We start from the raw sequence: 21,871 nt of genomic DNA on the forward strand, positions 1-21,871 counted from the left end.
AATTTGTACAGAAAGGTGAAAAACATCATTAGAAACCTACTGATGATTATTTCCAACATGTTTATAGAATGAGTATTCAGCCATTTCATCTGACCCTACCCTCTTCTCACTGTTGATTTTCATCCCTTCTTAATTCTTAAGTGGTCCCTTGGTAACTTGCACCCTTAGGACTGTTGTACTTATGTAAAATTCAAATTGTAGGTTCTTCATTAATTACACGTATCTTTCTTTATTAAACTGTATGTTAATTTGGTTATCAGGGTTTTAGTTTGCTTGGTAAATTACATATCCATTTGATAATAAATCCCCATTTTTGTTCAGTCACTACTTCCTCACTAGCATAGATGAGCAACATTTTGCAGTTTGATGTAGTATGTCTGTAATGTTTGTGTGTTTGCAATATGTTTTTAGTTCAGATCCATGTGTTTTATTCATCTGTGTTCTCTATTCACACATTCAACAAATGTTGGTCTTAGTGACCACTATCCTACTTTTCTGACAAAAAAGGTTAAATGCAAGAAAAATAAGAAAAATACACACAAAACGATCAGTTATAGATCGTTCAAAATCTTTAATGAAGAACAATTTCTCAATGACGTAACTATATAAAGTTCCATGGAATATGATCCAAAATTTGGATGACATAGATAAAGCTCTGAGGGTGTGGACTGACTTATTCATGGATGTAGTCTCTAAGCATTCACCACTGGAAGTACATCGAGTAAAGAATTAAATCCTACTAATTGGCTTACTACTGAAATCCTAGATGCTATGATAACATGAGACCAATTCAAGGCTATGGAAAACCATGCACAATATAAAGTATGGTGAAATAAATAACAAGTATGATTTAAAAAGCTAACAAAACTTATTATTATTCATTGCTTGAAAGCAAAAAGAGCAAGACAAACTCCATTTGGAAAGTCTTCAGTAAACTCACTGGAGGAACACACAAAGATCAGACAAATAAAATTCACTCACTTCTGGTAAATGACACCATAGTCACTGATGACACTGACATTGCAAATGTTTTCGATGATTTTTTTTCACCAACATTACCACAACGTTAAAAGAACCAGTGATAGAAAACAACTTTAATGAACTGAAAAAGTTCTCCAGCTGCAAAATCTCTAAGGAGGTATGTTTCTCTATCCCACCAGTATCAAAAATCTTTGTTAAAAAATGACTCAGTGAACTTGATACCAAGAAGCTACAGGACTTAATCAGATTGGTCCACGGCTCATTAAATCTTCTGCCTCTGCTATTGTAGATAGCATAATATTCATAATTAATTTAAGTATTGCAACCTCATCTGTTCCCAAAGTATGGAAAACTGCAAAAGTAACTCATATTCACAAATCTGGTTCTAAGGATGATGCTGATAACTACCAACCAATCTCAGTACTACCAAACTTGTCAAAATTGATTGAAAAACATGTCCATGACTCATTCTCGTCATATTTTACCAAATACTTGCTGTTACACCCTAATCAATCAGGCCTTAGACAGAAACATTCATGTGAGACTGCTTTGATCTCCCTAACTGATAAATGGCTTCAAGCACTTGACCAAGGTAGAATAATAGGATCTGTATTTGTAGATTTCAGGAAAGCTCTTGACATGGTGGATCATGAAATTCTTTTGAAGAAACTGAAAATCCACCAGTGTGATGAAAGAACAATTAAATGGCTTACTTCATACTTAAGTGAGAGAACACAACATGTTTACATACATAATGTTCTGTCTAAACCTGGAACAATTAGATATTGAGTACCACAAGGCTCAATTTTAGGTCCATTACTATTTATTTTATTTAATAATGACCTACCACTTTACTAAGAGACTTAATATCATCTACAGATCTCTTTGCAGATGACACAACGTTTTCAGACATCCAAAACACAAAGCATGAACTCGAAATTTCTTTCTTTACAAAATGCCCTAAACAAACTGAAAAACTGGTGCATATACAATGGCATGATGGTAAATACTGGTAAAACTAAAATATTACTTATCTCAACACGGCAAAAAAGGACAAATCTTGATAGTGATGAACTATGTCTGACATGGAAGGATACAAATCTGCAAATGGTCTGTCATGATAGACTACTTGGTGTTCTGGTAGATAATAACCTATCATGGACTGAACATATCAATTATCAGTAAGAAAGTCAATTCAGGTTTGTTGCTTCTCAGTAAGATAAGACATTTTCTCTCTGAAAGACACAGAAAACTATTTTATAACGGTTACATACAACCCTATTCAAATGATAAAAAACATAGCAAAACTGGCACATTTTCAAAAAAGAGCATTAGGGCTAATATCAATCCAGAAAGAAAGCAAGGAAAATTTAGCTGGTTAGTTAAAAATAGTACCTATTAAAGACTGAATCTGTTTGAGAAAAGCCAAATTAATGTACAGGATATCCCATAATAGTGCTCCTGAATATTTACAATCACTATTCCAGTATAGGCTGCTTGATAATACTCCACACCTGTGATCCATGTCTACCAAACAGTATAACATTCCCAAACCAAATAAAGAGTTATTTAAAAAAAGTTTCCAATACTCTCGAACTCTGCTCTGGAATGGTATTCCAGTTGAGATTAGAAATGCCCACTCTATTTCCTTCTTCCAAACCCAATATTTCCAGTGGCTTCAGAGATACAGCTAAAATAAATAAATTCCTTTGTATGAAGGCCTCAAGGTAGATTAGTTCATAGCTAATTGTGTTACCCTCTTTAAATAAGGTCATTATTATTATTATTATTATTATTATCATCTCAACTCATTATTTTCCCATCAGAATAAAGCTGTTCTTTAATCCTGTTAAAAGTTAATGGAACTTGCTTATTACATTAAAGAAAAAATGATTTAATGACTATATAAAAATTTTCAGTACTGAGAATTTTAGTACTTTTTTTTATCTTTTCAGGTACCTTAACAGAAAAACAGCTAGCCAAGCTACAGGTTATGACACTGTCAGGCTGAGTTTTAAACGGCCTCTTGATAAGGGTAGACTAGTTGACAGTCTCAGGGGTGAGGTTTTATAAAATTATGCCTAATTAGATCTGACAGTAACCATGTGCTTATGGAACAGACACACACACACACACAGAGAACTGCAAGATACAAATTTTTAAAAGTTTTAAAAACTGTGGAGATAACTCTAAAGGTACTAATCTGACAAAGCCATCTATCACATGGACCATAGACACAATGCTGGGAATAATCTGCTTAGTTTTTGCAGTGGCAGGACCTTATTTATAGACCAGATTTTACACAAAATACAGGTTATTATAGATCATCAGATTTGATGAGACAAAAAGATGACATTCAAATTTATTTCAGTGTGTTAATTATTTTTCTATTTAAGGCTTTGTACAAATTTATTATATTCATGAAAGTAAGATCTATACATATTTTCTTGTCCTGTTCTTATTTTATTGGCTTATTGGTCATTTTTAAGCTGGTTAATATGTACATAAAGAATTAATTTTGAAAACAATGCTTGTAGAAACATTTATTTTTATCGCTGATTTTCATAGTTTTGGGTGAACTGATACTATTGTAAAAGAAAAATCTGGTCAAAATCAAATGGTAGGAGATGTTAGGCATTGTTTATTAAACAATAATGTTGTTTTTTCTGTTCCCTTTATACTGTACTCCTAGAATGGACACAGACTTTTGTCTTGATACATATACCTGTGAAGTTAGATGAAGAGATTTCAGACACTTCTGGAGATATTAGCTAGACAAGAATGTTATGAATAGATGGATTAAGGCATCATTTAATGAAAATGGAGATAACTGATTAAACACTGATTAAACAGACTCCATTATTTACCAGATATAATTACTGTACATACAGTATAGGGGGCACTCACCAGTTATTATGTACTTTTGAGAGAGTGACGTATGTAAGGTGAAATTGTTTGCATTTAAAACATGCACAATGGAGAGAATGGTGGCATACCTCTTTGTTACATTAATGTAATGTGGATGACATTTCTTTGGATATTGTAGTTTTGGAAATTGTACATGATTTAAACACACTGCTAACTAAAATGAATGCTCCCTTGTGCTAAAAAATCAGCCTGAATTAGTGTAAAGTACACTATCCATAGCAGCTATTAAAATCGGGAAAATGAAATTGCCAGACTAGACAATACCAGCTTTTGAAAGTGCAATGAATGAATTACCAAATATATAAAATGTAAAAAAAAGTTATCGGCTCTTTTTTATACAATTTACCTGTGAAGTTCAGGAAGTGAAAATGACCAAGTGGAGATGGCACTTTTTTGAAAGATGCACATCTGGAGTAAGGCCAAGCTATATACTCTATAACCTATATTACACCCATCAATCATATACCAAAATAAAGGGAATTAAAGGTTCATTGAATTATACCTAAGATATACAAGGTCTTTTTTAAATAGCCAGTATAACCAATGAGGAAAACTGGGGAAATTCTTTTTCTTTAAAATCCTAACCCTATGCAAAATACAAAACTGTAGAGCGCCACCATAATAAGCTGATTCTGTTAAAAGTTGACACCTACTTTGATCCTATAAAAGGGAGCATTTTACTATGACCTGCTTTCAAGTCTACATGAAAAATTGTAGTCGGAAGATCCACTAAGCCATCATTAAAAGAAAATGAAACAAAACCATATTCCCAGACAGCGTTGTTGGCTTTTGAGAACTCAAAAAAATGTTGAGGTCCCAAATGGGGGAAGGGGGCAGTGTGCACAACCCAGAAAAACCATGTTGTCCATTTGAGATACTTTTTTCACATAAGTTTATAGAAAATTAGCGCAAATTCAGATATGATATTAAAATAGCATCTACTGTCTTTAAAGCATTCAATACATTTACAAACAAAAGGGGGCTGGTTGATTTAGCATTGTTCATTACCATCATCTTGCACATACACATACAGATGCAAGCTCTCACATAATAGCAACTAAAATATGAACCTGTGAAACAAATTGATATCTTGTCCAACTATATTCAGATTCAAGATAGAACATGAAATGTTATGTAAAGGCCCAGGTCCAGTATTTATACTTATTTGGACTAGTATGACACCTCCAAAACATATTGCAATGTCAAAGCTAAAATTTTCCAGGACTTTGCATCCTAATTAGGTTGTGCACATTCAAGTTAAGGCTTCTCAGATTACCTTTGAAAACACAGTGTTGAGTCAATGAAGTATTGATACCTGTATAGCCACAAAGAAGTATCAAATACTGTGATTTAAGATGAAGAAGAAAACAATTAGCTCGGTTTATTTTCCAAACAAATGAATTGCAAATTTATCTAGATGATGCATTGTTTTGATGTTTAGTGCATCAAAGCTTTAGCAAGCTTGGATTACCTTGAAACTCCACACTGAGTCATTGAAGCATTGATTACTGCATGGTCACAAAGAAGTATCAAATACTGTGATTTTAGATAAATAAAACAAAGAACTAAGTTAGTTTTCTTAAGAAAGGTAAATAAATTGCACATTTATCTACACAATGCACTGGACATAAGCTTAGCGCATCAGAGCTTTAGCTGACATTCGTGACCTTGACAAACCATACAGTCAGTGAAGCATTAGTCACTGATTAGTCAAAAGGAGGTAGTATCAGATATTGTGATTTAGGATGAAAAACGAACAAACAACCAAATTTGTTTCATAAGAAAAGTCATTGAATTGCTAACTTGATACAATAATTTCTTTGCATCTTGTTTCTCAATATGTGTAAATTTCACCATCATGTGGCATTTTTGCACAGCTTAAAAGCATTCATGACAGAGTAGATGAAAAACGAGTTGCCAGTCTCCCATGTGTATTTCCAACTGAGCCATGAAACAAAAAGTACATAACAATGTGAAATGAAATTAGTTTATTAACATAAGCAATCAAGAATAAAACTGTCAAGGTTTGTAAGCATTAGATATTTTTACATAAGGCTAGTAACAGTATTGTTACAATGGAGTGGCATTAGTTTTTGACAAGGACAAGATGAGTGTAGGTAGCTTTAGTGCCATGATCCTCTTTTCAGATTAATACAGAAAACAAAAGCGTTTTGATTTTCTTCTGTAATACATGCACCCCCATCAGAAGATAGGAAAAATGGGTATAAAAAGTGTATGTTATACATACCACAAAACAGTATGTCCTTTGTGTGTCATGATTCCATGATGGTTTCAATGTTATTGACAGTTTATGGCTGATATTTTTGTCTCACAGAAATTTTTATGTTACAGCAGTTGGAAAGTGCATTACATTTGCTAGATGTGTTAAAAGTCCAGGTTTTTTTACTATTACTAGGGTCAGGCAGACAAACATCTATAAAATGAAGAATTTTTTTTTATAAAATTGTATCACTTAGAGGTTGGTGACTTATTGTATTTGATATAATAAGTACACCTGTCCTTATAAGTGCTGCCCCCCCCCCTTTTTTTTGTAGGGGGAAAACATTTCTAGGCTGTTGGCATAATTACCTGTTCAAAGGATTTTTTAATCATTAAGTAATTTAGTGAAAATTAGTTTTATTTGTCAATTTCTTCAAATTTTTCTTATATCAGTTTTTAAAGTACTGTAATACAATTATGCTCATCTATTCAGTATCAGTATGGAAAGCAGCTGAAGCTCTAATGCTTGAATATTGCAGCTAGAAACAGCAACAAATCTAGACAAAATATGAAAACCCAGTGATGGACAGATTATCCTTATTATAAAGGTTGTGATGCATTTCAAGTTGTGTACTGTATTTCCAGCCTATAAGTTGGTGTGGAGTACAAATTGTGTACTGTATTTTCAGCCATAAGTTGGTGTGGAGTACAGGTTGAAGTTGCTAATTGTGCAAGTCTTCCATGTTTCATCCAAACATAAGTCTATGTGGAATATCAGACAAAACTAGAGCAACACCTTGGCTGTGTCATTTTTGCTTGTAACTTCCAATTTCATGAATGTCAGTGGTATTGCTGTATGCTGTTCAGTATTAATTGTGAAATTGTGGTCACTGATATAGCATGCTTTTACCCAATTTCATTTGGAGTGAGAGAGATTTAAGAGCAATCATAATCTGTATTGTTCAGTTACCTGTCAATTGCAGTCTTCCTCATGTACAGGGGCACTACTGTATTCCATTATCATTTGACACCTGTGAATTAATGGTTCATTCTTGTTTTAATTATGTTACCCTTTGTCACAAGAACATAATGGATATGCAGTGTTATTTACATGCTAATTATATGTCTGGAGCTTTAGTCACATTATTCCAGTTCACTCCTGTTTGAGGGAAAGATATTCAAAAGAAGATATCAGATTTCTTAGCCTACTAATTGGAAAATGAGACTATTGAAAGGTAATTACCTAGCTGATCCAACTGTACCAGTATTAATACAATGAAAACAGTGCCCTTGGCTAACTTTCATTATTTACATCTAGAGAAGAGAGAGGACACCATTTCTTGTGGTTTTCAGTCAATTTGAGATCATAAAACCAGTGATTTATGTGGATGAATGAAAGAGAATAAAGGGTACTGGCAATGCCTATTACCCAAAGCCAGTACATGTATCAGGGTTTAAACAGTTAACTGGCTTGGATTCTTGTTAGAAACCATAAACCAATCCATTGATTATATTCAGAGAGACCCCCCCAAAAAAAGAAAAACAGCTTGTTACGAATGAATATGGGTAATATGTTGCATTACATTTTGCTTTAAGTTCAGATGCAAAACTAAACATGGATCATTGATGATCTACAAGTAGTCCATCTCTGTTCTGAATTTTAACCTATATTATGGTCATTCTTTAGTGAATATATGACAGTATTATGAAAATATGATAATTATGTACTTAATTCATTGAATATTTGAGTTGTTAATATGGATTACATCACTTTTAAGATCAATTATATCCATGAAAAATATGCACCAGTAATTACTCGAGAGCATCAGGTAAAATACTGGTATATCAGATATCAATGGACTAATGGCTAAAACTGATCTGACAGGAAGAATGAGACATGGTAAAAAAAATCATGATAAAAGCAAACTTTTAAGCAAACTTTTAGGAACAAACAATTTCCTTTGCATAAATACAGTAAACTATTGAGTATACACCAAAGTACTATGCAACCCATGAAATGAAAATTCTTTGATTTCTTTCTGTTAATTTTCTATTGGGGAAATCAGAAAATAAAAACACATGCATATACATACCAAAAATAATGATAAAAATTGTAAATTGAAACATTGGTTTATAACATTTTATTGACATGGTGACCAAGCAAAATTTGGTACAGCTATGTGACTCATTTTCAATTTTGCCATTTACTGGTACATATCAGAATCATGGTATTACTGGTACTTAACGCAAATTCAAAGACATAATCCATGTACAAGTTGATTCAGAGTATAACGCAAAGTCCAGACTTTCGTGTCAAAAAGTATACTGGAAAAGCTGGTTCCATCATGAGATTTTGTCCATTGCTCTAATGTTCCCAAAAAGTTTGCCATAGTATTATTGAGACTTCTGAACCATTCTGAATAATTTAAATGGAACAGTGACCGTTACTTTGTCCCATTACTTTTCTTGAATTAGAATTACTAGCATCGGACAACTGTATGCATTGTCCTTTGCAATTGAATGAAGATCTGGTATTAATCATGATGACTATCCATCATCCATGCATTTTTTTTATAAATTGTCTTTGATATTGTTATAACCCCCATCTGTTTGTCTGTAATCACATGTCCTCCTCAATTGCTGGGTGGAAATTCACAAAAATTTGTACTGGTAGTTATATTGTCTTTGGTGCAGCCATGAGCAGAAGGGGTGTGTCATCCTTTTAGTCTGCCATCACAGGTTTCCTGGGAAGGAGGTTCAGATGGTCACATTGGCAGATGTTTCCATTACAATGACATTTTCAAGTGTTTTCTGACCAAATTTCATAGCAGAAAGATGGATTACATATGTGATGAATTTTGCATAATGACCCTGAGATTACTGTTGGGGATGTTTAGATATGCAGTAAAGAGGTTGTGGATTTATGATGGCATAACATTGAAGTTGCACTGGGTTTATTTATAATCAGTCTCACAGTGCATTTTTGTTTATTTTTTTATGCAGGTGTAAGGTTTTAGGCCCTTTTTTTTAATTTGAATATTATTTTTCACATTTAAAACGATATATAGGAAGAACTTAAAATAACTTTATCTGATCACTATTATAAAATATTATGCATTAATAAAAAGTCATTTAAGAGGATAAAGTTAACCCTTAAAGTGCTATATTGTTTTGCAGCACAAGATCCCTCAGTGCTGACTTTGTTTGAGAGAAAAAAGGAAGAAAACTGCACAGTTTTTAAACTGCATGCATTTCAATAAATATACACAATAGATACACAAACCCTATATGAAAAATGATGGTGGATGTATAAACTTTAAGATTAGCATCAAGGTACATGCGCAGGTTCAACATATTTGCATGTACAGGTGCAAATACAGGTAAATTTACAAGTTTTGACTGTATTTCATCTGTATTTTTGTTTGTATTTTAATGAAAAAGCTCCAATATATCTAAGAAATGTTATATTCTTTTGTAGTTCAACCATGTACATGTACATGTTACGTCTGTCACAATGTTATATCTAAATTGTGAAAATCACAGGTAAAGAAAAGGTAACAGTTTTGTAAACATGCAATCCTTGAATGTCAGAGGTAAATTTAGACCCCCAGAGTCAGTAGTAAATGTTCATGAAAATTTTTCACTTGTTTATTCTGATATATTTCATGTCAACTTGTGCACTTAAAGAGTCACCCATTGTGTTTATTACCTGTTCAGGTATTATTCTAGCTCATCTGAACTACTACATTCACTCTGTTGGTAATTTACATGAGTGTGTAATAACCTGAAACAATCAGGTACACAAAGTGCCACTTGGCATGTCTCTTTTGAATCCCTCATGGTCCTTTCTTCTCTTATTACAAGCAATACAATCACGTGCAGGGTGTGCTCGTTTAGCTCCAGGTGTAGCTGGAATAAATTCAGGGAAATGCCTCCCAACAAGGCGTTCAGGTTGCTCACCAGCAAATTTTCGTCCTCTCCTAGTAGGTTCTGAAACATCTGCTTCCAGAACCAATGACTTCACTATTGAGACACGGAAATCATGGTGACTTAGTTTCTTCTGCACAGGTGAGAATTTCAGGTACAACTGATAGGCATTTACAATGCATTCAGTAGATGAAAAAATAGTTTTCTACACCATTTCTTGGATTTCCTTACTACAGGACTGTACTGGTTGAATTGGTCACTTAAATCTACTCCTCCAATGTTTTTCACATAATCCACAATACATGTGGGTTTCATCACAGGTGTGTTTGTAGCCAAATTTGTTTTATTGATCACTGCTACCTTAGCTTCAAGAAAACTTGAGATCATATTTACATCTCGTTTGTCATGATATTTCACCAGTAGCAAATTGTCATTTCTGCAAAAAATACACTCACCCTGGTTTAGTTTTTTTTCGACCTTCATTGCCTCTGTAACACCTACTCTATTTGTTTGCAAGGTTCCACATGCAGAGGTATTTAGCAACTCAAGTTCGTTAAAAAGTTCAGGTGATGAACAGTAGTTATCCATACATACTCTGTGTCCTTTACTCAAAATACTACATTTGCAAAGCAAACCAATCACAATTTTTTTTATTTTACTCAGCTCATCAGTGTTTAGTTCTAGTCCTTCACAATAATTGTCAAGGTCTCCACCTGTTTTACCAACATAAATGTGGTAGCCAATACAATATCCACTGCTTGCCTCGCACACCTGGAACAGCTTTATGCCAAACTTGTTAGGTTTGACAGGGTTATAAACTCGAAATTTCAGATGACCTTTCCAGGGGCAGGTAGCTTCATCAAAACTGAGGTTCATATCTGGTGAATAAACCTCAGCAAATGCTTCAGTTTTTTCAATCATTGGGCAGATCTTGTGTAAAGTGTCACCTTGATTGTTCTGGTTGTCTGCCAGGCGTAAATTGCTTAAAATAGCTAGAAATCTATCCCTACTCATTTTTTTTGCTGAAGTATGGGGTTGATATCACATCATCAGTAGCCGAGTATGAATCAAGATCAGATTTATGTACCAAACCCATTGCTATAATCAATGAGAAAAAGAGTTTTAGCTGCTCAGGTGTGACAGGCTGCCATTTTTTCATGCAACTGTTCCCCTTCAAGTCTGCCCCATGAACTCTCTGATCTGCATAACGATTTGTTTGATCTACTATCAAATGCAATAACTCGTCATCAAAAAAAAGTCTTAAGTAGTCGATAGGTTCACTATTTGCCATTCCAACATTTAATTTTGAAGTACCAGTGAATGGGGGGTTGACAGGCGTGCCATCTTTTCTCATCCAGCCAGCATGTACATCCGACTCCAGTTCCACGTCGATTCCTGGCGCAAAATCACTCATGGGTATTTCCATCAACACTTCGTCAGCTCCAATAATTTCATCCTCCTCAAATCCTTCAAAATCATTGTCGTCATCACTATCAGAATTCAGTATTTGTTGATAGAAATCACCATCGTATTCAGTGTCAGCCATTTTAATTTTTTTCAGGTACTACGTGCTCAAAAGCGACTATTTGTAAAACTTCTTTGCTCAATGTTTAGTAAAGTACAACAGAATCTTGTTCCGGGCCTTTATAAACCAATCAAATATAGTTTTACAAGCAGTCATGGCAAGTTGAAGTAATAGGACGCGTACATTGTTGCCTACCTGGAAAACGACTTAAGTCATGACAAGCACTACGAGACCTCGAAAATCAGCGCGACTATTGTCGCGACTAGCACTTTAAGGGTTAATAAGCTAAAACATATCTGAAGTCGAAATTATTTAAAATGTTACAGGAGAGAGAGCAGTGCTTATAAGAAAAACAATTTACTGCAAATATTTATCACAAAAAAGCATTTTCTAAGTGCCTAATGTGTTCATTATGTTGAATACAGATTATAACCATGTTATCCCTACCCTTCTTTATAAAGTAATCTCCTGTTTAAAACATGAATCTACAAAATTACTAGGTTGTTTCAGAAAAATTATTCCATATATTAAAACAACATTTTCTTGTTCACCTTACATAATTACCTAAACTTTTGCCAGGATTACTCTAATGTTGTTAACTTCAAATATGTGCAGATTTTAAACATATTTTTCATACTTTGCAGTGTTTTCCATGAAAAATAATACATATTTGGTGAGAAAAAGAATATTCCAATATTTGTTGTAAGAATTAAGAAAATCCAGCTTGATTGAAATTAGATTTGTACCATGGACATGATAAATATTATTCTAAAACAAATTGTATCACGAAGTGTTAAACTTCTCATCCTGCCAAAATACATAAGAAGGAGTTTAATAATCTGTCCTTAAAACCAGTAAAATAATAAAAACAGTCATACAGTTACAAAGGATATGCAACATATCAATTTTTAAAAAATATATATTTTTATACAATTTTATATAGTGCATTGGTATTAAGGCCATTAAGATACAAAGTATAAAACTTATGAATCCAATAAGTTTCTTTTTTGAGTCTATTCATATCTCCATGCACAATATCTATTGGCATGAAAAAAATCGAGTAGAGAGTGATTATTGGTAATAAAATGTGTTGAAATATTAGAGGAGAACTGAGGATCTCTATAATTTTTTATATGAAAGCAATGATTATTCATTCTCTTAGAAACTTGTTGAAGTGTTTGGCCAACATATTGCATGTTACATTTTTTACAGGTTATCAAATATATCAGTTGATGCACAATTGGTGTTATGACATAGAGAAAATACTTATTTTGTATTGGCGCTACTAAAAGAAGCACTTTATCTTATGTTTGCACATTGAGAGCACTGACGTCTGTTACATTTAGATGATGAAAAATGCCTTTTTTTTATTATTTTCTGTCCGTTTAGTTCTAATTAAAAATCTTGCAAATTCTTGGGTCTCCTATAAGCAAGAATTGGTTTATTTTTGTAAAGTGTTTTTATGCTGTTTTATTTTATTTTAATCTGTCTTTGAATATTGTATAAAATGACATATTGGTCTCTATTTTTCAGGTCTTAAAGGTTCACTCGTGCCATACCCCTTTTTGGGAAATATTTACTTTGTACAAGGGAAGTTCCAAGTAGTAGGTATGGATAAATTATCAATAGACATCTTTGACTGATAGAACCTGATCTATTTAAACATGTTGTGGGACAAGTAATTGAATAGTTCATGTAATCAAGAGTTTTGATTATCAGGTCTGTGTTTTTAAAAGTGTTTCATGGAGAATGTATTGTTTAGATGAACTTTACTTGTGTCACCCTGCACACTTAGGTTTTCAAAGTCAAATCATGGTCTGGAGGGGGAAAAACAAAGTGAAACATGTTTGGGGTGCTAGATGGCACTGTGAGTATTGACAGAGGTAAATTAAATTAATAAAACCAAAACAAGCCAATTCACCTTTAAGATATAGTGGGGTAACTGTCCTCAGTAATATTTCAAGATTATTTAAAAATTGCAATGAGAGAACCCTTCCAGTGCATGTTATTGCTTAATTTGTATAGAGAATAACTCTCTAGTTAATCAACCCTGTTGCTAGTTTTGCCAGTATGCTTCTTTGGGTTTCAGTGGAGCAATCAATTTAGCCTTTATCTTGCTAAATACCAAATTTACGAACTCAGGTTTTTTTTAATACACAATTGACAGTTCAGAAATATTACATGAAGAAAAATTGCAGAGTAATGCAAAATATGTTTTTCACAGTCACTAAATAGAAAGATGAGAATGTCTTTTAAGCAGCAGTTAATATCTGATTATATGTCTTTTATAATTTTTTTCAGACCTTTGTATCTTGTTTGTGATTTTTTTAAAGTGGTGTCCTCAATGACAAATCAGTGTTTAAGTTTGACATATCCTTGGCTAGCTAACGTATTGGCATTGTCTTGCAAGAAGTAACTAATGCAAAATTAAATGGTCTGGTCCATTCCTCAGTTTTCATTCAATAGGTGCTCGATCGGATTGACCTATTATGGATCTATATGTAACAAGGTAAAATGTCAAAATCCCAACTTTTGTCTCACCAGTCCCACATCCAAAAATTCATTGATTCTCTTTCTTTGGATTGGATAGGTCAAATGTTTATACTTCTCCAACACCTCAGGTTCTGAAGGCAGGGCCTTCCATTAGATTTAAAGTTAGAAGGTGGATTGTCAAAGTAGGTGGAGTATTTGGGGGACGTCCCCCAATGGGGATACATTTTTTTTTTTTAAAGTAGCTGGGTGTAGAGTAAAAGTAGCCCAGTCAATCACCTGGCTCCCGGCTGATAAGGAAAGCCCTGTGAAGGTGATACAGGAATCAAAAGAATTGGAATTCCTCCTCATTCTGATTACTCAACTCAAATGGGAATCTTGGATCAACCTTGTCAATCTTGCAACAGAATTGCAAGGAATCAACATATTCCTTCATCTGAGTTAAGCAACCGTGATGGCAGGTTCTTCATCCCAACCCAGAGTTACTGAACCTGCACATCTGGATATTATTAAATATGCCCTTAAAACAAACAGTTCTCACAGCAAGTGGTGGGAATCCCTCAAGTGAGATGGTCAGCCACTTTAGGTGTGTACAAAGGTAGTGGAACATATTCCCAGTGGAATGCGTAAGAGCACTTATACCAACGTGGGCACTCATACTGCAATAGCTAATATGCTATGGCTCATCAATGAGAAATGGTTAGCACCAATCACAGTTAAACCTACCATTCCATTCTCACTGGCACACTGTGTTATCATGGCAGAGAGGATTTCAGACAAACCAAAGACCTATGCCATCTTCTGTTTATTTTGGACTTCACCTGGCCATGAGTGACATTGGATCCTAGCCTGGTGAAATTTTTCTTAAGTATTAACCTGGCTAAACAAGACACTATCTGAATTTGAACTGTTGTCAAGAGCTTCATTAGTTCATTCTCATATAAGTCCTGCCTTCTCACTGCTTTGGCTATCGGCAGGTAAATCAGTGAATACATTTTGTATTGTGGAACTCATCTACATCCTGTCACAACAAAATGGACCAATATTACACATAAAACTCCCTGCTTTCATTGCCAAGAACTGTTGGTGAGTAATCAGATATTGGTAATAATTCCTGTCTACTCTGGAGACTTCATTTCAAGGTCATCTTCAGGACCCAGAATGAGCTCTGAAGTGGTATTTCAGGAAGACCGAGCTGTTGCATCAAGGGAGATCATGCCTGATTTTACCTTCAAGAGCAGAAGGACATTATATTAAGACGGAGATTTTCATCCTGAATAAAGTGGGCTGTCTGTTCCACATATTGGATTAAGCCCACACCAGTGAATTTGTTTCGCGTATCAACTAATAAAGTTAGGACATTAGCCACAAACATTACATATGAGAAAAATTGTTCTCTGTCATAACCATGCCATTGGATGGAGATCTGAGTAAACTTCTCCAACTTTTATCTGAGATGTTTCATTCTAAAAGGCTCAATTCAGTCTAGAGGAATCTTTACCTGTTCGGCAAAATGTTACTTTTCCAGGTCATTCGACAGTATCATAAAGATGTGGCTTCAACACTTCTGCTGGATTTGTGGGAGGGAATTATTTATCTTTTTCGAAGCAGCTTCCCAACATATGGAATCAAGGGAAGATCATTCTAACTGCCACTTGGAGAGCAGATAAAGTTCTAGCTTTTTAACTAAAATGTTTTAACCTTGGAGGGTTGGATTTGTAAGTTAGTAGTAGTTCTCCTAAGGTATTATGATTTGGCAAGTAGTATCAAAGAAACATTTTACTAGAAAAAATTGGTTTCGAATTAGATTTTCATCTGCTTTTAAATTAGACAAATCTGATGCAGTTGACTCAATATGCAGACCTTGGCCTTCATCTTTGTTCTATTTTGCTTTTGAATCTCTAATGTTGCAGAGTATTTAAATATCAATAATTTCCAGATGTAAATAATTTGAGTAGTCTTTGAGCTTATATTTTATTTTTTTGTCCAAAACAGGTTCAGATGATGACCAAGAGCTTCAGTTTGTGACACTTAGTAGTTCTCTCTCCTTGTTAACTGCTGGAAAACCTACAATGGGTAGCACACACGGGGGAGGCTATGTTTTGTTCATTGGTATAGGTCTGGATGAGAAAAGATTGAGAGACTGGCTGCGTAACTGTGCACCCCAGGTATGATATTTTTCTTTACATCAATTTACAGTGTGTGTGTGTGTGTGTGTGTGGTGTGTGTGTGGTGTGTGTGTGTCCTCAACCTTATATACCCTTTTCTTCAAGTGTTTCTCCATTAAATTTATGAAATTTTCACAAACAAATTTCATATATTGAATACTGTTCTCAATCTTTATTAATATCTCTATTTAATTCCGTAGCATGTACAGATGAAGTTCCCAATAATGATCCCCTTCATTAAACAAAAATGTCCCCTACAAAGCCATAGTATAATTTTTACCCCTTTCTTAATTGCATCTACATGTTCATACAGTCAAACCTATCCAGATGGTCACCTTTATATACCAGTCACCTATCACAGTGCCCATGCTGATTTGCATTTTTGTAATGGTCATTTACATTGTGATCAATGGCCAGATGTTTCCTAACAAACAGTGGTTTCTTCCTGCCTTAAATGGTCACTATGGTGACTACTTGATTTATGCAAACTGAACTTATGCTTCTTGTAGAAGTCATTGTTTAGATGTAGGAATATAATGTGAATTGATGTGCAAACATTTATCTCACCTGTACTCATTGTTCTCCACTCACATTGTCAATGTAACTCTGAGGTGTCAAAATGTTGAAATTTGAAAGCGAGGCTCTTTTTATAATTAGGGAAGAGGATCACAGCAATTCATTTACTAGATGGTGAGAAAAGTCATGTTGTTACATCAGAAATGGAAGTTGCCTTTTGTGCCAGTATAACAGGTATAGTTAGATATCTGTTTGTGTGTGAATTAAAGCTACATCTGGTGAAAAGGTTCATGTCTGAGATGAGTTAAATCCTTTTTCACTAGAGTCAGAAGTCTGTCAGTATTTAAACCTTGTCTGTAAAGACAGGCGAAGTTTTGTTTCATGGGTCACAAAAACTGCCATATACATTATCATTTGATTCCCTATTCATCACAGGCCTGTCACATAAGCCAACTGTCATTTGATCTTGGTGAATTTAGCATATGGCTAATCCAGATAATGTTTTTGAGCATGAGCAGCTTTTTCCAAGCCTAATTTATACAAGGTGGCCAACCAGAGAGTCAGTTCTGAGTTTTACAGTCATATATAAGCTGTCAGACACTAATGAAATTAGTGTTTTGTAATCAGGAGACGACAACATCTATGTGTAATTTTATGATTTTGTTGAATAGTGCATATATAGTGATCACATCATAATAATAATAATAATGATATTTAACATAAAGTTATTGTTCATATACTGATTTTTAAAAGGTGAACCTGCATACGGAGGTCACGTGTGTACAACTGGTGACCACTATTAACAAGTTTAAATTCTCCAACTACATTACCTAGCTGAAATTGATTTAGCCTTTCAGTGGTTGCTTTAGAAAAGTTACTTTGTACATTAATTTGTTCATTATCAACCATTCTAAAATTAGATAAACATTGATGATGAGGAGTTTTTGTGTATATACAAGGCCTCTATGGTTAGAAACAAATGTAATTACTTATACACTTGTAATAAAACTACAATACAAGTCTTATAAGCTGTTTATATTATGTTTATTAACAGAAGGAAGACAAAGCGGTTTTGTGTTGTGATTCTTGAGTTTGTGAGGAAGATATCTGGAAACCTGTCAAACCAGATATGCCTTATAAATGGAACCCTTGACATGATTAGGTTCTGGTTACCTTTACCTAATTTTTCAAGGTCACATGGCAACACTTCAATTATCCAAAAGAATATCCACTTGTGAGCATGATATATCCAAACATCATATGACCATACAGGATCACATTTATTATGCAGAAGCCTTATCAAATTCCCAAAGTCTGATTATTTTTTTACCTTGACCTACATTTTCAAGGTCACAGGTGACATTCTCTGGCAGAAGGAGTGTCAGAGAGAGACATATTTTTGTTTGCAAATTAATCACCTTCTAACCATGTCTTAACAATGTGTTTTGTAGCTGCCTTCATCTTATTTGGTCTTTGTCTTTCATAGAAACCAAACAAGAGAGATATAATAACCAGGCAGAGTGTTACAAAGGAAGATATACAGAAAATTCATGTATGTACAAATTACCTTTAATATACACTGTGGATATATTTATTTTTCAGAGTATCTATTCCTGAATTACATTTGTAGATATTTCTATGATATTTTTCTTTGTGGGAGGGAGAGATATTTTCTTTAGAGGTGTCTTATTTATGTTTGGTCATGAAATGTTTATGGTGTGTAGAACTGTCAAATCCATTATCCCTTAATTATAAGTTAATTTTCGATATCTAAACAACTTGTAGTTTGGTTAATATATTTTTTCTTTTGTTCAGCCATTACCTTCTTTCTGTTTATGCCAGAAATGTTGACTTTATTTAACAACACAAAATTAGTTAAATCTTCAATAATCCTTAAATAAAGAGTTTTCTCCTACTATCTCACACTACACAAGGTATGCTATATTTATCCTAAGATCTGATATGACCAGGCAGTTTTGTAGAGAAAATCATTATGCTTTTGTTTTTTGTTAATGGCCATAAATGATGCAGGTAAATATGAAGGGAAATGAGAACTATCCATTAATCTGTATTCAATTCTGCAAATAAATGTATTATATAACAGTTGCATGTAAACCAGAAATGTTTTTTTTTTTTTATTAAGGTCAAGCGTCACCTAGATTCCCTGCCAGAAGGATGGTTCTACAATGGAACTCAGTACATCAGCTTTTCTGGAGACAAACAAGACACTCATCCAAGTATCCTTTTTAACCAAACTGTTCAAACCATCTGCTTAATGTTCTGATATCTTGGACATGTTAACCAGTCAGATGTCTTGCTAGGAGTTTAAACTAGGAATCCAGGACTCCCATTTTGGTAAAAATAGGAGTCCCACCAGCAAAAGTTTCAGTCCCCTCCCAGGAAATGTTGAACTTAAAGGTCTTTGCAGATTAAAAGAACTGTTGGTTGTCATTGAGTTTAATTTCCATGTTCTTTATAACACTGACATGTAACTTTTCTTTTGGCCTTCAAAGTGAGACTAAATTTTGTCAATCCAAGGAAAGGTCTTATTCCAAACACTAAGACAGGCATCACACATTTTCTTACACTTGGCTACTGTCCCATCCAAACTATCAGTTCTAGCAACTTTAGCACTTATCTGAATCTCATTAAAATCTTTGTCAGTTTGCCGTTTAACCCCAAAATACTTATTCAGATTTGCAAATGACATTTTGTCCAAGTCTTGATTTTGAGGTCGTATGCACCATTTATTTGGCTACAGTCAGAAATGAACACAATAATGGAAGCTAAAGTTCTGATGTATTCTTATAATAACCACATGTACATCTCTGGCCCTTTCTGCTTCTGAATTCAGTCGTTGTAAATATCAGTACATTTTCCCATCAAAGCAGCTAGTTGAAGTCTTGGAACTTGCAGCCCAGCTATTGTATCATGTTCTTTTGATATACTCTCATAAATACAGCAGGCAAAACTGTGGATCTTTTAACCACTGAATTCTGTCATTGTAAATATCGGTAGAGCTAAAATAATCAATTAATCAACACATTCTCCTACTAAGTAGGTGGTTGAAGTAGGACTGGCAAGTCTTTGAATTTACCACCCAGCTATTTGCATGCGTATGGAGGACTCCTGCATGGTTGATTTTCTGCATCCCAGATAAAGAAATTGCATCCAAATATGTGTAATTATGCATTTCCAAGACTTCTGAACAGTGTTTAGCTTCAGCCTTCTGTGCAAAGTATGAGGTGATCATGACAATCATTTTCCTGCATCTGTTTGAATAACTACGGTATTTTTTCATTGAATTTCTTCCTAAAACCAGTGTGTGAAAACAAACACTTGCTATTTTTAAAACAATGATCATTAATCTGAAATTACTAAAAGCATTTTGACCTTTCTGTAGATCTAAATCATCATCTATCCGTCTTTCCAGTCATATCAGTACCAATGACCTTCATAGGAAGTTAAAGTTTTTATGAAGTGTTTAAAAATATTTACAGTGGTGCTTGTATTCCATTTTGCAAATCCTAATTAAAATCCTAATTAAATAGTTTCCATTATCATAAGCAGCTTGGTGTCTTTTTTCACAACCACATGGTAATTACTGTACACAAGATTTGCATTATATAAATTAATGCCACTTGTAAGTAAAAACAATCAGGACTTAATGAACTAGCTGAATGTTGTTTGGTGATTGTTTGTGTGCAGTTTATGTGAACTTTTTATGTCAAGATTCTCACTTTGGATCTCAAAGGTGTCACAAAAATTAAATAATTTCTCTACCATGCAGAGAGCCAGAAAAGCAATCCCACTCATACCCAGGGCTAATTCTTTAGGCATTTACCACTGTTTAGTTTATTGGACAGCCTATTTAGTTTATTGGACAGCTGTTGTTTGATTTATGTTGTCAGTATTTCTTTATTTCACTTTAATGATATGTATCCATGTTAATGTATATAGTATTTGTATGCCAGGTGATAATCGTGTAAACTTCATAATGGGCCAGTGACACCATTGTGCTCATTGCAAGAAGTGTAAAATCACCTATTCAGAGTAACTACATATTGACTGGAGGTGTAGAGATCTAAGACCCAGTGCCAATGAAGTAAATGAAGCATGCATGCACAAATTAATAAAAGTGTACTAGAAATTCTTCTTTCGTTGGAATATAGATGTCATTTTACTTGCAGAGAAAACAACATGCTAAATGATAACACATTAACCCCTGGAGGTTTTTGTCATTTTTGCCTGAAAATTGAGTAGGAAACACATTTTGAAACCTATTTCTGAATAGACTCGAAAACACCAAATCCCCGATCATCTTTCAATACCATACTGCTTAGTTGTGTTAGAAATATCATTTTTCGTTTTCTATTTGACTCACGCATGAGCAGAAGGGTAAAAGTTGGACTTGTTTTTTTTTTTTGTTTTTGTTTTTTTTTTGCTAAATGGAGCCATTATTTTTGTATAGAGACCACTCTTTATTCCAAATGCCCATCTTATCCTACTTTTTGCAAAGGCTCATCTGTCTGCTTGCAGTTCATACCAGTTTGCCTTAGATCTGCGACCAAAAAGTCTAAAATCCGGACACAAAATGGGATTCCGACCACGGGCGAATTTTGCATAAAAAAATGTCGGGTCCAAAAAATGTTTTTCTATCTGTATTTTGTAGTGCAACTAGATATTCCACATTATTTGGTATCATTGTAGAGCTACATCTGTCTACCTTTCTATAATACCATCCACGTTAGTTTATCATGCATGACCATGGCGGGCCCCAAGTGGCCGAGTGGTCTAAAGCGCTCTTCGTTACGGATCACTGCCATCTCACCTCTGTCTGTGGCGGTTCGAGTCTAAGATTCAGCCAATGTGGGCATGTGAGAAAGCTTGCCAGTAGCTTCTCGTGGGTCGGTGGTTCTTTCCGGGGTTTTCCGGGTTCTTCCTCCACCATTAATACTGGCCGCCATGTATAGCCTATCGTGCTGAAAAATGGCGTTAAACCCCACAACAACAACAACAACAAAAAATGACCATGGCGCTACAGAGCTCGGCAGTAGGCTACTACCTCCTGCCCCGTAAAGTCGTCGCTAGGGGTTAATGTGTTAAGGGGACTAAT

The 21,871-nt window shown here is 34.4% G+C and overlaps 1 protein-coding gene across 1 annotated transcript in view; it reads left to right on the forward strand.

Moving 5' to 3' along the window:
• LOC149795509 (dynein axonemal assembly factor 9-like) overlaps positions 1-21,871 on the forward strand; it is a 233,920-nt gene that overhangs the window by 201,111 nt on the left and 10,938 nt on the right. Inside the window, exons 34-38 of the mRNA XM_089965307.1 lie at positions 2,937-3,040; positions 13,115-13,189; positions 16,067-16,239; positions 18,242-18,307; positions 18,899-18,992. Of these exons, the coding sequence (XP_089821433.1) occupies positions 2,937-3,040; positions 13,115-13,189; positions 16,067-16,239; positions 18,242-18,307; positions 18,899-18,992 (512 nt within the window). The remainder of the gene's footprint in view (positions 1-2,936; positions 3,041-13,114; positions 13,190-16,066; positions 16,240-18,241; positions 18,308-18,898; positions 18,993-21,871) is intronic.

The sequence above is a fragment of the Sinohyriopsis cumingii genome, chromosome 7 (genome assembly GCF_028554795.1).
Source record: "Sinohyriopsis cumingii isolate HCF-2022 chromosome 7, ASM2855479v2, whole genome shotgun sequence".
NCBI classification, from domain to species: domain Eukaryota; kingdom Metazoa; phylum Mollusca; class Bivalvia; order Unionida; family Unionidae; genus Sinohyriopsis; species Sinohyriopsis cumingii.